This window comes from Aquila chrysaetos, chromosome 12, assembly GCF_900496995.4.
Source record: "Aquila chrysaetos chrysaetos chromosome 12, bAquChr1.4, whole genome shotgun sequence".
Lineage (NCBI taxonomy): Eukaryota > Metazoa > Chordata > Aves > Accipitriformes > Accipitridae > Aquila > Aquila chrysaetos.
The window spans coordinates 32,164,606-32,178,136 of NC_044015.1; the positions used below are offsets into that span (position 1 = coordinate 32,164,606).

The 13,531-nt window shown below is 42.4% G+C and overlaps 1 protein-coding gene across 3 annotated transcripts; it reads right to left on the reverse strand.

Annotated features, from left to right (window-relative positions):
• Positions 1 to 2,367: 2,367 nt before the first annotated feature.
• On the reverse strand, positions 2,368 to 10,114 carry PRDX1 (peroxiredoxin 1). 3 transcript variants are annotated; one of them, XM_041127946.1, is made up of 6 exons: positions 9,976 to 10,114; positions 6,857 to 6,973; positions 5,726 to 5,879; positions 5,331 to 5,453; positions 4,356 to 4,486; positions 2,368 to 2,750 (listed from the first exon to the last, which is right to left on the reverse strand). In XM_041127946.1, exons 2-6 carry the CDS (start codon positions 6,960 to 6,962, stop codon positions 2,665 to 2,667), a joined length of 600 nt encoding a protein of 199 aa, XP_040983880.1. In that variant the 5' UTR covers positions 6,963 to 6,973; positions 9,976 to 10,114; the 3' UTR covers positions 2,368 to 2,664. The 3 variants fall into 3 exon arrangements, with proteins under 3 accessions (XP_040983880.1, XP_040983881.1, XP_040983882.1); XM_041127947.1 differs by lacking the exon at positions 9,976 to 10,114 and adding an exon at positions 9,149 to 9,167; XM_041127948.1 differs by lacking the exon at positions 9,976 to 10,114 and adding an exon at positions 8,296 to 8,314.
• Positions 10,115 to 13,531: the final 3,417 nt, after the last annotated feature.

Here is a 13,531-nt window from a genome sequence, read left to right on the forward strand (position 1 = left end):
TTCCTGCCAGAACTCAAGTCTCCACATGACCAGTACGCAAAGGAAGTAAAGTATCGAACGAAACACGTTACATGAGAGGAGCGGGTTAAATAAGCGAAGACAATAGGTATTTTTACGGGACATTCCTACACCCAGATCTCCCATCAGGGCCACTCCAACCTATTTTCCCCGCAGCAGCCGCCAGGCGAAGGCCGCACGCCGAAGGACGCCTCCGCTTCCCGCCGCAGGTCTCCCCGCAGGGAGGCGGGGCACCGCTGGCGCGCCCCCGACCGCAAGCCAATCCCCGGCCTCCGCGCGCGCCAGCGGGGGCGGGAGCAGCGGCGGCCGTTGGAAAAGCGCGGGCGGCGCGGCGCCTCTGCTGAGGGGCGGGCGAGGCCAGACCGCTCCGCCGAGGAGAGGGGGGGCTGCTGGGGTCAGGGCTTCCGCCTGAGCCAGGAGGAACTGCCGTGAGGAGCTGGGGGCTCCGCCGCCGTCAGACCCTCTTCTTCCTCCGAGCGCCTGGGATGGGCACATGAAGACTCCCTCTGCCTTTTGGGAGGGAGCTCGAGACCAGACCATGAGAGAACCCCTTTATCCCCTACAACAAGGGGTAGGCGAGAGAGCAGCTAGTAAGTCTGTTCATTTTAAATGCATTTTTCACATTTTAACAGTGACTACACTGGAAGGATAGGAGAAAGGCCGTTTGTATCACGGTGAGGGGCTGAACTTGGCTGTTAATGTAAAGGCCTTCACACTGGGCACAGAACAAGCTTATCTACCATGCTATCAGGAGTTCACAGGACCTCATGTAGCATTATATGATGTAACGGCCCAGTCAACATAGGTGCAATTTTACTTCTGAATAAGAGCAGAAGTCACTTTAGTCACATCAGGGTAAAGATCTCCATTCCACAGGGCTAGACCACACTAATACTGTACCCTCCAAAGAACTGCTGTCATCAATTTTATAACATTGCAAGGCTAATATAGCTAGATACAACTAAGGTAAGTTTTACATTAGATTAGCCCTGACTTTACTCCTTTTCATTTGCTGGGAAAGGAAGTTTGATTGACAAAGATAACTTCATGCTCAGCCATACAGGTTAGTATCCATTCACTTACCTTGAACCATAATCCTATATATATATATATATGTATACACACACATAAAAAATACTTGCTCCTCTTACTTCACAGTGCCACCCTAGGATGTTAGCCTCATTTGTTATCTTGAGGAGAATAATTTGCATTTTAATACTAAGCAAAAATGATCCAACTAAGCATCACTTTCACCTTAGCTTCAGGAGGATTTGTGGCACTTAAGCAAGACCCAGGGGATTAGCTATTTTAGTATTTATTGCAGTTATTTGGTAGAAAGGCTTCTGCACTAAGTATTTTTTTCCAACTGCACAAGACAAGTTTACTACTCAAGGCATGCAACTTTCACTTCTGACTCATGTAAGTAGCCCAGGGCCTCAACTTTGTTATTGCTCACTTTAAGCAGGGCAGGACAGAACTTGTTCACTACTTGAGGAGCTGAAGTTAGATGCAAGGTCTTGAGCTTTAAGAGTTTAATCTTTACAGGTACATAAAGATCACAGGGTTCTGACTTATATTGCTAGGCAGTATCTCCTTACCCAAATCCTCAGCTCTGAAGTTCAGGACTTCATCACAAGCCACCTTTAACCATGAAGCTACACAGCAGACACAGCTTCAGTGTAACTTAAGGCCACAGTCACGTGCTTTGAGTTTTACAGCATGCACATAATCATTTGGAATACAACAATTAAAGACAAGGCTGAGCACATCTGAGTACCACATTTTGTAGTGCCACCCTTCTTTTGATCTTAGTCATATGACTACAAGCTAATGGATAACTGGCATATTCTCACTCCCATTCCATGCAGTGGGAGAGACTAGGGATGAATGTTGTGTATTTAAGTTTGCTTTCCAGAAAGCCCAGTCTTCCACTTCTGTACAAACAGGGTTCAAACTGAATGTTAGATTCCCAGAAATTTAGCATGAACAGTCATAATTTTGACCAAAGTGGATGCAGAAATGAGTAAGCTGAAACAGTGCAGGAAAATATGCCCAGTCTTTGTCAGTCACCTCTATGCTTCATGCTCTGGGCACTGTAGAATTGCTTAAGTCTGACAGACTACTATCAAACCATGTTCCTCTACATAGTAGCAAAGTCATGAAGAGTGTACAGAGTACTTTACTACTGCAACATGAAAATTAAGTGTTAGTATCTCCATTCTAATGGAGCTGTAAAAGGTCTCTAGGAATTGAGATGTCTACAGACAGCTCAGTAGACAGAGCTTTCAGAAATGCAGCCTGCATTGCTTTAGGTCTCCTGATGATTATACATAAGAACAGTAGACAGTATGCTCTTTCCACAAGTTTAATAGAGTTACAAAAGGATACCACTGCTCTATATGCAACACATGGCTAACCACATACACTGCATTGTCACTAAAGTCAACAGGGCTTGATGTACAGATATTGATCATTTAAGATTTTCTATGAAGGTACTGTCAACAGGACAAACTTGCCTTCAAGTAAAAAAAGTTACTTTTTATACCTACAACATGATCCCTTGACTCAGATGCAATGACTTAGTCAAAGTTCATAACTGATGCTTGCTCTTTACATAAGGCATACTAGTTTCCACTCAGAACAAGTTTATTTCTGCTTGGAGAAATACTCTTTACTTTTCTGAACATCAGGCTTGATTGTGTCACTGCCAGGCTTCCAGCCAGCTGGGCACACTGAAATGATAAGAATGTTTAAGTCTTACCAGCTGCTCCTGCATAACATGTTTTACACAACATTAAAGCAAACTAGCAACTCAAAACATATTTACATCTTTGCAACATACAGGAGGTGCATTATTCAGTGTGGCATTATGTTCAATTTATTTTACTTATTTCCATTTATTCACTAGCTAGTAGCACCCAAGGAACCAGGTGTTTGCCCATGGAACAGTGGGCCCTTTACACATGCACCCCTACCCACCCCGCTTAAAAGCTTCACAAAAGCTTGACAGCAAGGTAACACCAACTCCAGCAGCCTGAGTCAGAAAGGCTTTACAACTTTACAGTACACTTCTCTCCTTGGATCCTGTTAAGTCTATAGTCTCCTTATCTTTAATGAACCCTAGTCCCATTCTCCAGTTGAATAGGGAGGGGGAAGAAGAGTTAAACCATCTCTAGTTCCCCTGTATGGCTACCAAAAGGCCCCCAAGATGCAGAGGTTCCATGGCCTCAAAATCTCAGCAACTCCTGAGCAGCATTTTTTGGACACAGTCTTCCTTGTGTACAGCCATGCAAAACTTGATGCTTGCTCCACAGAAGACTGGCAATTTTAGCTATAGTATTCTCAGCTTCTGAGTGTTGCTACACACCTTATTGTGGTCTATCCTGGTTTAGATGCAGTCCTAGTTCTGGAGGAAAAGCTTTTGCCAGCTTTTGACTACTTCAGGGCATAGTAAACCCCAGAAGGCTTCATTTGCATGACATGTGACTGCTACATCACCAAGTATTAGGGATGTCTCCTCAGCTGACAGAAGATGGCATACAAGTTCAGAAACACTGACTCTCTTCAGGCTATAGCATAGCCACAATAGCAGCTTGTTTTAATAAAATCTGCCCTTGATTTACCAATTCTGAAGCAAGTTAAGTATGACCAGCAGCAACACGTCATCAACTAATGACAGTTGAAGACTACTAATACCTACATAGTAATTTTGAGTTTCAATAACCTGGTTCAAATCTTTCATCTGCAGTGTTGTTTTTTTTTTTAAATTCCTGTAGAAAAGCTACCAGCCTCAAGCACCTTATTCTTGAACTATGGACACAAAGACTCTCATCCATTTTCCCCTTACTACACATGGACACAGAGATCAGCAGGCTTTCTGGGAATTTAAATACATTGTTTAACAGACTGTGTAAAACACCGCATTAGTACTGATGGTCTCGACCTACCAAATCTGAGAGCAGAGTCTAAATTATGCTTACCCTTGCAGGCTAAGTTATTATATGTTCTTCATTGCTGTCTCAAGTATTTTCTGTGTCTAATTGAGAGAACTGCTATGTGCTTGGCAAGACATCCAGCACCAAGTTGATTTACATGATGTTTCAACATTAGCAAGTACTCAATGGACAATTAACTGGAATAGGATAAATGTAGCACTAAGATGTCCTTCAACAAGTAGCTTTACAGAACCAGTTGCATTTCAAGAGACAGCACAATTATTGCTGTGCACAGATCAATACATGTACTTAGTACCTTTCAATAAACCTTGATTTAACCTGCCTATTTAATACTGTTCTCTAGAAAAAACATTTGAGATTAGAAAGAGGAAGAACTCTTACCTTCTCCATGTTTATCTGTAAACTGGAAGGCCTGCACAAGTCTGAGGGTTTCATCAACAGAACGGCCAACAGGAAGATCATTGATTGTTATCTGCCTCAAGATCCCCTTCTCATCAATTATGAACAGACCCCTACAAAAAAAAAAAAAGCAGCCCTAAAGTTAAACACAGCTTTTAAGAGACTGATTAGACTGAAGTGAGTTTCAAAAACTCAAGTTCAGTATTCCATTATGGCAGTATGTTGTGTCACCTAGTATTACCTCTTCCTAAAAACTAATACCTTTGGTGTATGCATAGCACTGAAACATTAGCAGTTGAAAGCTTAACATTCAGCAGGAGCTAGGAGGGACAGGAGGCAAGTCTAATGCAGGAAAGCAACATTTCTTTAAGGAAGATGCTAGCGGAAAAACAAAATGGAAGAGAAACCCAAGGAAAAGGTGAATTGAAGGAGAGGCATTCTTACATTCAAAGAATAACTACACACACTGTTCTCAAAAAGCCCAACCAAGCAATGGTTCATCAGTTAGTCCTCCAAAGTCATGTTAAGAGTTAGCAGAAGTTCAGCTCCCTCGGCAACTTCAACTGAACAGTCAACTAAAAGCTAAGGCTTGGGTTTTAAACTGTACTTTAATCACTAAATACCTGTAATCACTTTCATGAATACGTAGGTCTTGCATTACCAATGTTTGCAGAAGCTCACCTGGAGGAGACTCCTGCCTGTGCAGATAGGTAACCAAAGGGAAGCAGCAGGCATTTATCTAGCTTACCAAAGCCATGAAAAGTCTAAACACTGAGAACCACATAGCATTTCCCCTTATAAGAGTGTTTGATAGCTTGAAGCAGTTTACCTCTAGAAGAGCCAACAGCTTCAGCTTGCTGCAGGTGTTCAAGTATATGCAAGCTCCATGTTCATCTGACATGCTCCATGTATTGCAACATAAGACTTCAACAGCAAGTTTACCTTCTTGCATATTACCTGTATGCAATACCTTCATCCTCCTTAAGTACTCCATATTCTTTGGCAATGGCACGTTTTGTGTCAGAAATCAATGGGATTTTCATAGTACCCAAACCACCCTGTTTCTTAGGAGTGTTGATCCTAAAAGAACAAAGTTTAAATGTTAAAAATACAGACCAAAGTATAAGGTACAACAAAAGCTGATCCTTTCTGCAATATCATACTTGGTCTGCCAGGAGGCAACAGAAGAACTGAACAGTATGCTCAGTTCTGTTCAGAAGTACCTGATGCTACCAATACCGCCCAAATGCCTTTATTTGATACTTCAGTAAGAAAGTTTAAATACACTCTGGATTCAGTTCCTGCAAGAACTGAGACCAGGCAGAATATTCTGTTAAAGGACTGATTCTTACCAGGCAAGGTGACAGAAGTGAGAGTCAACGGAAGCTCCAATTACTTCACAGTTAATTTTCTTGAAGTCATCAGCTCTGTCACTGTATGCAATAATCTCAGTAGGACAGACAAAAGTGAAGTCCAGGGGGTAGAAGAAGAACACAACATATTTTCCTAGAAGAACAGTATAACCAGTTAATCTCTTACCTTTGTAAGAGTTCTCATAATCAGTATCAACCATTCAAATACTGATAGATGAGAAAGTGCTTGATACAACACAACGTTTAAAGATTAAATTGCAAACTACAAATGCCTCTATTTTAAGACTTGCTGTATAGGTGGCAAGCCCATAAAGCACCTAGGGGATTTACACTTCAGCCAAATACCATTTACAAAACTCTTCGAGGCCACCCTACAGCTAGTAACTAGGACTGTCAAATTTGACAGGGAATGCCTGTCTCCTGGGTTTAGTCCCACTGGCCTCCCCAGAGTACACCTAGTACCCACGCTAGAAGACCCTATGCTTGAATACTAACAGAGTGCAGAAATGCCACAGGTCTGAAAGGCTACAAGCCAAGGAGACATTTTATTTGAGGTGACTAGTCTATACCTACTCACTGCCCTCACACAGCCTGAGGGCCACAGCTTAGTTAGAAATGTCTTTCTAAAGCCATCCACATTAGTACTTGAATACTTTAGGCTTTCCCTTTGATTTTAGTAAGCTTTTTCTGGTAAGGCAAACATTTTGCCAGTATTCTAGAGAAAGGAACTTCATTGGTTAGAGAAAGAATCTAGTTTCCATTGACAGAAAGCCTACAATACAAGACTTTGCTGTACCACAGTTTGGAGACATTACATCAGTCTCATAGTACAATAAACAGGACAAATAAGCCTGATCCAAGACTAGTTTAGAGGCATTTTATGCTAATTAGCAACAATTATCATAGCTGGGACATTCAGCCATGCTGCTGACAGCTTCCCAAGCATACTCCAGCCATCACTGAGAACCACTGCACAAGTTGTGTACTTCAGTCTACTGCCAAGTGGTCACTATTACTTTGAAACAAAAATCAAGATGCATCCTTAGATGCACTGCACTCCTGCATATGGCCAGATTATATCTGTGTAATTAGAGAAGCACATAAGCTTACCTTTATAGTCAGAGAGTTTGATGTCTTTGAATTGTCCATCTGGCATTACAGCCGTGGCAGTAAAGTCAGGGGCTGGTTTTCCAATGAAAGCCTTTCCTGAAGACATCTTGATTTAATCTAGATAGGAGTTAATAACAATACAGTTTAAATGGTACATTTGCACCTGGAAGCAAGCATTTATTCAAAGCATCTTCTCAATTTAGATTGAACACCAAAGACAGTTTACCAGCAGTTGGGTCTTGCAACACAAGGCTTAATAGTGAAATTAGTTTTAACTTTGTCACCTGGGTAGTCCAGTCAAAACACTAACATTTTTTCCTAAAGCAGCAGCACAGTAAGATGTAGTTCAATAACCACAGCCTAGATATCCAGACCAAGCCACTACATGGATTACTAGCACTTCAAGATCTATGGCTTATTAACCTCCTAATGATACTGTAACAGTTATCTTCAACCAGTAACAGCTCAGGGTGTGGGAGAAGGCTAGCCTAGAATTTTAGCGGCCCTCTAAGTCTTCCTGTTCCACTTGGTGGATGAGTTAGAAAGTCTAGGTTTTAGAACTTCTGATGAGGAGACCCTTGTTCAATTTTACAATGGAATTTAAGACCTCAAACTTTATGTTCCTGTTGATTCCAGAAGAAAAGAACTTTTGTTAATCCCCAGAGGACAGTGCTCTGCAGAACTACACTTCAGCCTTCTAAACAATTAAACCTTGTATTATTTGCAACTAGAAAGACTCACAGTATACATGAAAATCACATTCTATGTTAACAATTAACATTTCACCAAGTCTTAAATCAGTACAGCCAGGTTGTTTCCCCTCCAAGTCTACTGGGAAAGAGTAAGAGGGTACACAAGGACAAGAGAACTCTACATCTGGCTGCCTGCCCTAAAAGCTAGTCATTTGTAATACACCCTGTACAGTATTTCTGCTCAGTCTGGGAATGCAGTATATTGACTTTAGAACTCCAGTTACTTCCAGAGCATAATCTTTCAAATAGGTAACTTTATGAACTTTGTTTCTTCAACTCAAAATCTTGTTAAAAGTAATTTCACTTAAGTCATTCTATACACTGCTACAAGCACTAGCTGCCTTGGAGATAAAAAAACCTCTGAAAGGTTAGCATGAGTTTCATGTTGCCAAGGAAAGCCGAGATACAAGAATTCTTCCAAGTCCTGCCTGCAAGGCACCAAGTCCATTCTAAAAAAGGTTGAGAGCATCTCATTTCTTGGCTCCTTCCCCCTTGCCAGCCACTTTCTTCCTGGAGAACTAGCCCACAAGTCATAAGCATTTAGCTTTCAACCCAAGTTTAGTCTTTTTAGTAATGGCTTTAGCTTTCGAAGTTTCTCTTACGTACCCTGACAGTATATAGACAGTAATCATCTACATCTCAGTTCTCATTTTGAGAACTGCCAACATGTGGAGCATTTCTAACTGCCTTTTGCAACAAAGGCCAATATCCCCATGTTCATCCAAGGGTTTAGTCTTCAACAGCAGCAGACTGGGAGCAAGTCTTATGGATGATGGTGGCCAGAACTACAGAGTATGCTAGGATTGTATTGAAGCAGTCTAGACATCAATAATCCCTCTGCCAAGCATGACCTGTAGCCATGAATGTAGGTGCAATTCTGAAACTGCAGTTCTGTAAGAGGGATGGGGGGACAGCCATTGCACAGTATTTATTTGAGATGCCTCTAACTAGTGAGTTTCACCTTATAAAAGCAAGAGCTGTTTTGTCTGGAGTGCATGACCCCACATTTTTGTCACTGAATTACATTCTTTTCCATTACTCAATCTCAAGGTCATCCTTGCTCAGGACTATGCCAGTCCTCCTATATTCCATCGGCAATCCCCTGGAGTGTTTTATTAGGAATTCAATGTCAAATAAAAGCTGTCAGACTACTCTTTGATACTTCCCCTTTATAAACTACAAGTTATTGCCCCCTTTTTAGGTAACATGAAAATCTTTAATATTGGCAGGCAATTTCAGTTGCCTTGTACTGCAAAAGAACCATCTGCTTTCCTCAGAGACCTGCCAACACTTCTGCTTTTCCGTACGGGGTTCACATATGTTCTCACATGTTCTGCTTGGATTTTTAGCCTCAGCATTTCCTAACCCAGACTCAATGTTATTCCCTTTCAGTCTAAAGGAAAGAAGGGACACTGCAAATCAAGTACATTTGAATCAGGTTGGAATATCTTTCTGTTGCTCATAGCCACACACGACTTCAATTATCTTCAAACTGCAATTATAACAAGTCAAGCCTGCACTCTTAACTAGCAATTCGTACCTTTAGGATATCTTGAACAAAAGCGAAAGGCCATTTAAAAACATACCATCAGCCTTCCACTTTGCTGCTTTCAGACTGTCACAAAAATGCGGTTAAGCTACTGAGCTGTGGTCAGAAAAGAGCGATATTGCCACAAATCTCCTCGGTTCGAGCATACCGCAGCCAGCTACACGCAGACCACGACAGTCGTTTTGCTGAAAGACCTCTGAAGCGAGATCGCAGCCTTCACCTGCGCAAAAAGCCACTACATCGCTCTGTGATAGGGGACACCTGCCCCCTTGCACCACCACCCCCAAGTTGAATCCAGCACTTTTGTTTTTTTAAAGACTGAGAAACGAGATGCCGACACGCTCACCAGACGCCCACCGTTGAGCCGAAGCATCCAGCCCGGCAGCCGGGCGGGGGGGGGGCGCCGCCGCGCTGCGAAGTCGCTCCGCTGTCGGCAGGCGCGCTGCAGCCTGCCTGCGGGCCCCCCCCACTCGGAGATCACCCCCCGCGGCTCCTCCCCGTGCAGCACAACGGGGAGATCTGATAAAGGCCGGCGCGTAGGAAAGAGTTATCTGCCCCCCCCCCCCCCAAAAAGGGGGAAAACTCAACAAGGGAAGAAAGCGGTAGCCCCCGCAGAGCGCTCCTTAGGAGGCGGGATGCAGAGAGCAAGAGCTCGCCCCGCACGCTTCGCTCAAGAACCCATCCGCGCAGAGGGGGAGGGGAAACAAAACAAACCAAACCCAAAAACACAAGAAAAAAAGGGGAGAAAAAACCGCACTGTGCAAAACCCCAAATGAACGACACCTCGGACACCGCCCCCACCCCATCCCCGCACTTACACAAAGAGCCGAGCAGCTCGCACCCAGCGACAGCAAGGAAACGAGGACGCCCCGAACTGCGGCAGCCCCCGCCGCACCGCCCGCTTTATACCCGCCGCGGTCTCGCGAGGAGACGGGAGCCGCCGCCGCCCCTCCCCTCCCCTCCTCTCCCTTCCCCTCCCTGCCCGCCGCGGGCGGGGCGGCCGCTCGCTCGCAAGGGCAGCATGACTTGGCAGATTTGCGCCGATCCCCGGCGGCTTGGTCGATGGCGGGCTTTCGGTGGCTTATCTAACCGAGGACACTGCCCCGGGCTGCTGGAAGAAGCAAAAGAATTTGAATAAATGGAGCTAATTCTCTGGGTAGTGTCCTGGAGGTGCCATGGAAATACCCAGTGTAATGGTTGCAAACAATTAACGGGAGGATGATTCAGATGGCGTACTGCTAGAAGAAATTACTTTTTAATGCCTTAATATAACCAAGCTATAATTATTAGAAGTCATCAAAGAGGCAGAGGATACACAGGATTTTGAGGGAGAGTAAGACGTCTAGGTGAATGGGAGTCGGCCATTGACTTCAATAAAATCAGACCTTCTATTAACAAAGCAATATGCATGCACAGTATTACAGAGGCGTGGGGTCAAATCTTCATGCTCTGCTTTAGCAACTGGCTCTTCAACCTGATACTAATTCCCAAGGCTTTAATTGATTCTTCTCCGTCAATGGGAAGACTGATCTAAGTCATACAAGTCAGCAAAAAGAGCTGAAAAATAAATTTAAGTCTAACCTCTGAGCTTTGGGGGTAGGATGGAAACTCTTGGAAGACAGAGTTACTCACTTCAGGGAGTTTTGCACCATTCCCAGAGTGAAGCTGCTCTGAAGGATGTTTAGCCTCAGTGAATCCTTATAAGCATTGTGTTTGGATCCAAGACTGAATTGAAGCGGTGTGGTACTTTTTGAGGACCAAACCCTGAATTTAAACATAAAAGCTTTATTAGATAATGAACACTAAAGGCCATTAAGGACATATCAATGACAAAACTGCTTGCTTTAGTCAAAAGTGATAAACATGTTTACCAACTGATTTTTACTGTCTGTTTTGCAGTTTCAGTTGCATTTCTTATACCTGTTAAAACTTGATTATAAATTGTAATGAGGAGAAAACCACAAAGGATTAACAAACTTTTAATGTTTATAATCTACATGACTGTGTAGTGTTGCTGGGTGACTATACCCATGTGGTGATTCACCCAAGAGATGACTGGTTTCAGTCCCAGAAGAAATTACTCTTCAAATAATAACAGCAAAATAACATGTATATATGTGCTCAGGAAGAAATCCGCACTCACCTTAATGCAAACAATTTATCTACTGCTGTTTCTATTGTTATAGCATGCTTAATCTTTTACAGAAAGACGTTTGTTAACTTTCTTAACATCAGTGTTGTGATGACAATTGAGGGCTATAAATTGAGACATGTACATACCTACCTATCAACTCAGGCCATAAACCTGTGCACAGATTAACGCCTGAAAGGTCAGGCAGCCCTAATTAAAACCTCTAGAACAATGTAGTCTTACTGCAACTCTGGCATGTTTACCAATGGACAAAGCAGTAAACTTTCTCATGGTTTCAGACTCCTTTAATGCTTGTTATGCTCATTTCTCACACTTTCAGGTGCATAATATACCCATTTTGCATGCAGCTTGTTCCAGGTTTGTGCCTTAAGCATTGCATTTCCATTCATATGTCAGCCTCATTATTTCTGATTTGTTTCCGAGCTAGTCTTTCCAAACATCAGTTTCTGGAAGTTTTGGAGTGATAAATTGTTAGGGCTGCTCCTTGTTTAGTGAGCAGATGGGTTTTGTAGCCTTTTTCGATCTTTAGATGTAAGATGCTACAAAGATTTAAAAAAATTAAGTTCTCCAAGAAAGAAAGGGCATGCCTACCCAAGCAGGTGCTGGAAGGACAGGGTTCTTTCTATACCTTGCTTCTCCACACTCTGTTCTTCGCACAATGGATTAACCATGGCGTAGTGTTCTGCTAAAATAGCTGCCAGACGGGATCAGCTTGTACCTGACTAGCATGGAGCATCAGGAGTCCTAGTGTAGGCCTCTTTGCACCCATCCATACAGATATAGCCACAGTAAGTAGTTTATGTATTAAGAAAGAGGAGCTGGCTGGCCCTGCAGTGCCAGAGCACTGAAACTACCCAAAGATTTCCAAACTGGTAGCCATGCCAGATTTTGCATGTATCATCTTGATTACAGTATCTCCCATATATCTTGGCTGGGAATGGGTCCCTGATGTGAAAAACAAAACCCCCACTGTGTGTAAGAACAATGGCAAAGAAATGGGCCCTATTTCAGAACACTACTGCACATTTGGGTTTCTACACATTTTGTCAGAAGACAATTTGAGGATTTTATGTAAGTATATTCAGGACTTCTAGAGTAAGATGAACTCAGTTGGAACAGTAGTGTGAACTGGGCTTGGGCAATGCTGGGCGTGCACCTTGAGTGCATACATGTATCTGTTCTACAGCAGAGATGATCCATCATCACATGTGTTCTGTAGAGCTGATCTCTGCACATGCAGAAAGCCCACTGAATCCTGAACATACCGAACTTACTGTATATACGTGGTACCATCAGGGGCACAATAAGAGTAAAATGCTGGCCATGTGGGGACATTTTAATACAATATATGCAAAAAGTCAACTGAAAGTCAACAGCTGGCATGTTCCCAAGCCATGGGGCATTTATGCACAAGCAGCTAGTGCACAATAGTTTGAATGAAAACAATTATATATCATTAAATATACAATGCACATATTTGCTTTCCTTGTTTTGCTCAAGTGAAGACTGTATTTCTAGGTCAAAATGTCTTGCATTACCTCTTCTTCTCTACATATATGTATTTTTTTTACTTAACGAACTTCATTACTGTGTGTGGATTATTACTCCCTTTTGATGACAAAATGTTTTAGTCTTCTTTACCTTTTCTCTTTTACTCCCTATTACATTATTGGAGGCTGAGGTTTGTTAAAGTTTTCATGTGTGATATTAATATAATTCAAGCATCTTCTATTGCATTAAGACTGCATTTTCAAATGGATTTGTGATTGGCATGGTCTCCATAAAAATAGATCAAACCCAGCAGTGATTCCTCCCCCTTTATTCTTTCCTCTTCTCCATTTTCTATTTCCTGTTATTTTTTATTGTCTCCTCTTGTCCTTGCACTCTCTTTCCACTTTTCCTGTATTTTGTTGAAAAAGGCTGCGCAAGAGAAAAATCTGGTCATGTGAATGCCCAAGAGATTAATTAACCTTTGTGCCTTTAAGCCTCCTGAGCAGTTCAGGTCAGAACAACAAAGACAGAATTTGCAGCAGAATTACCTTTCTGGAAATAAATAACAGCCTCTTCAAAGCCCTGTTGGATAGATATTTTGCCTTATTTCTGATCTAATCTTACTATTTTCAAATTCTGAATGTTTATAAATTACTTACAAAAATGGAAACCCGGAGTAAAAGTCAAAACTTTTTTTTTTTTTTAGTTGTGTTTAAGATTAGGTGTACAGT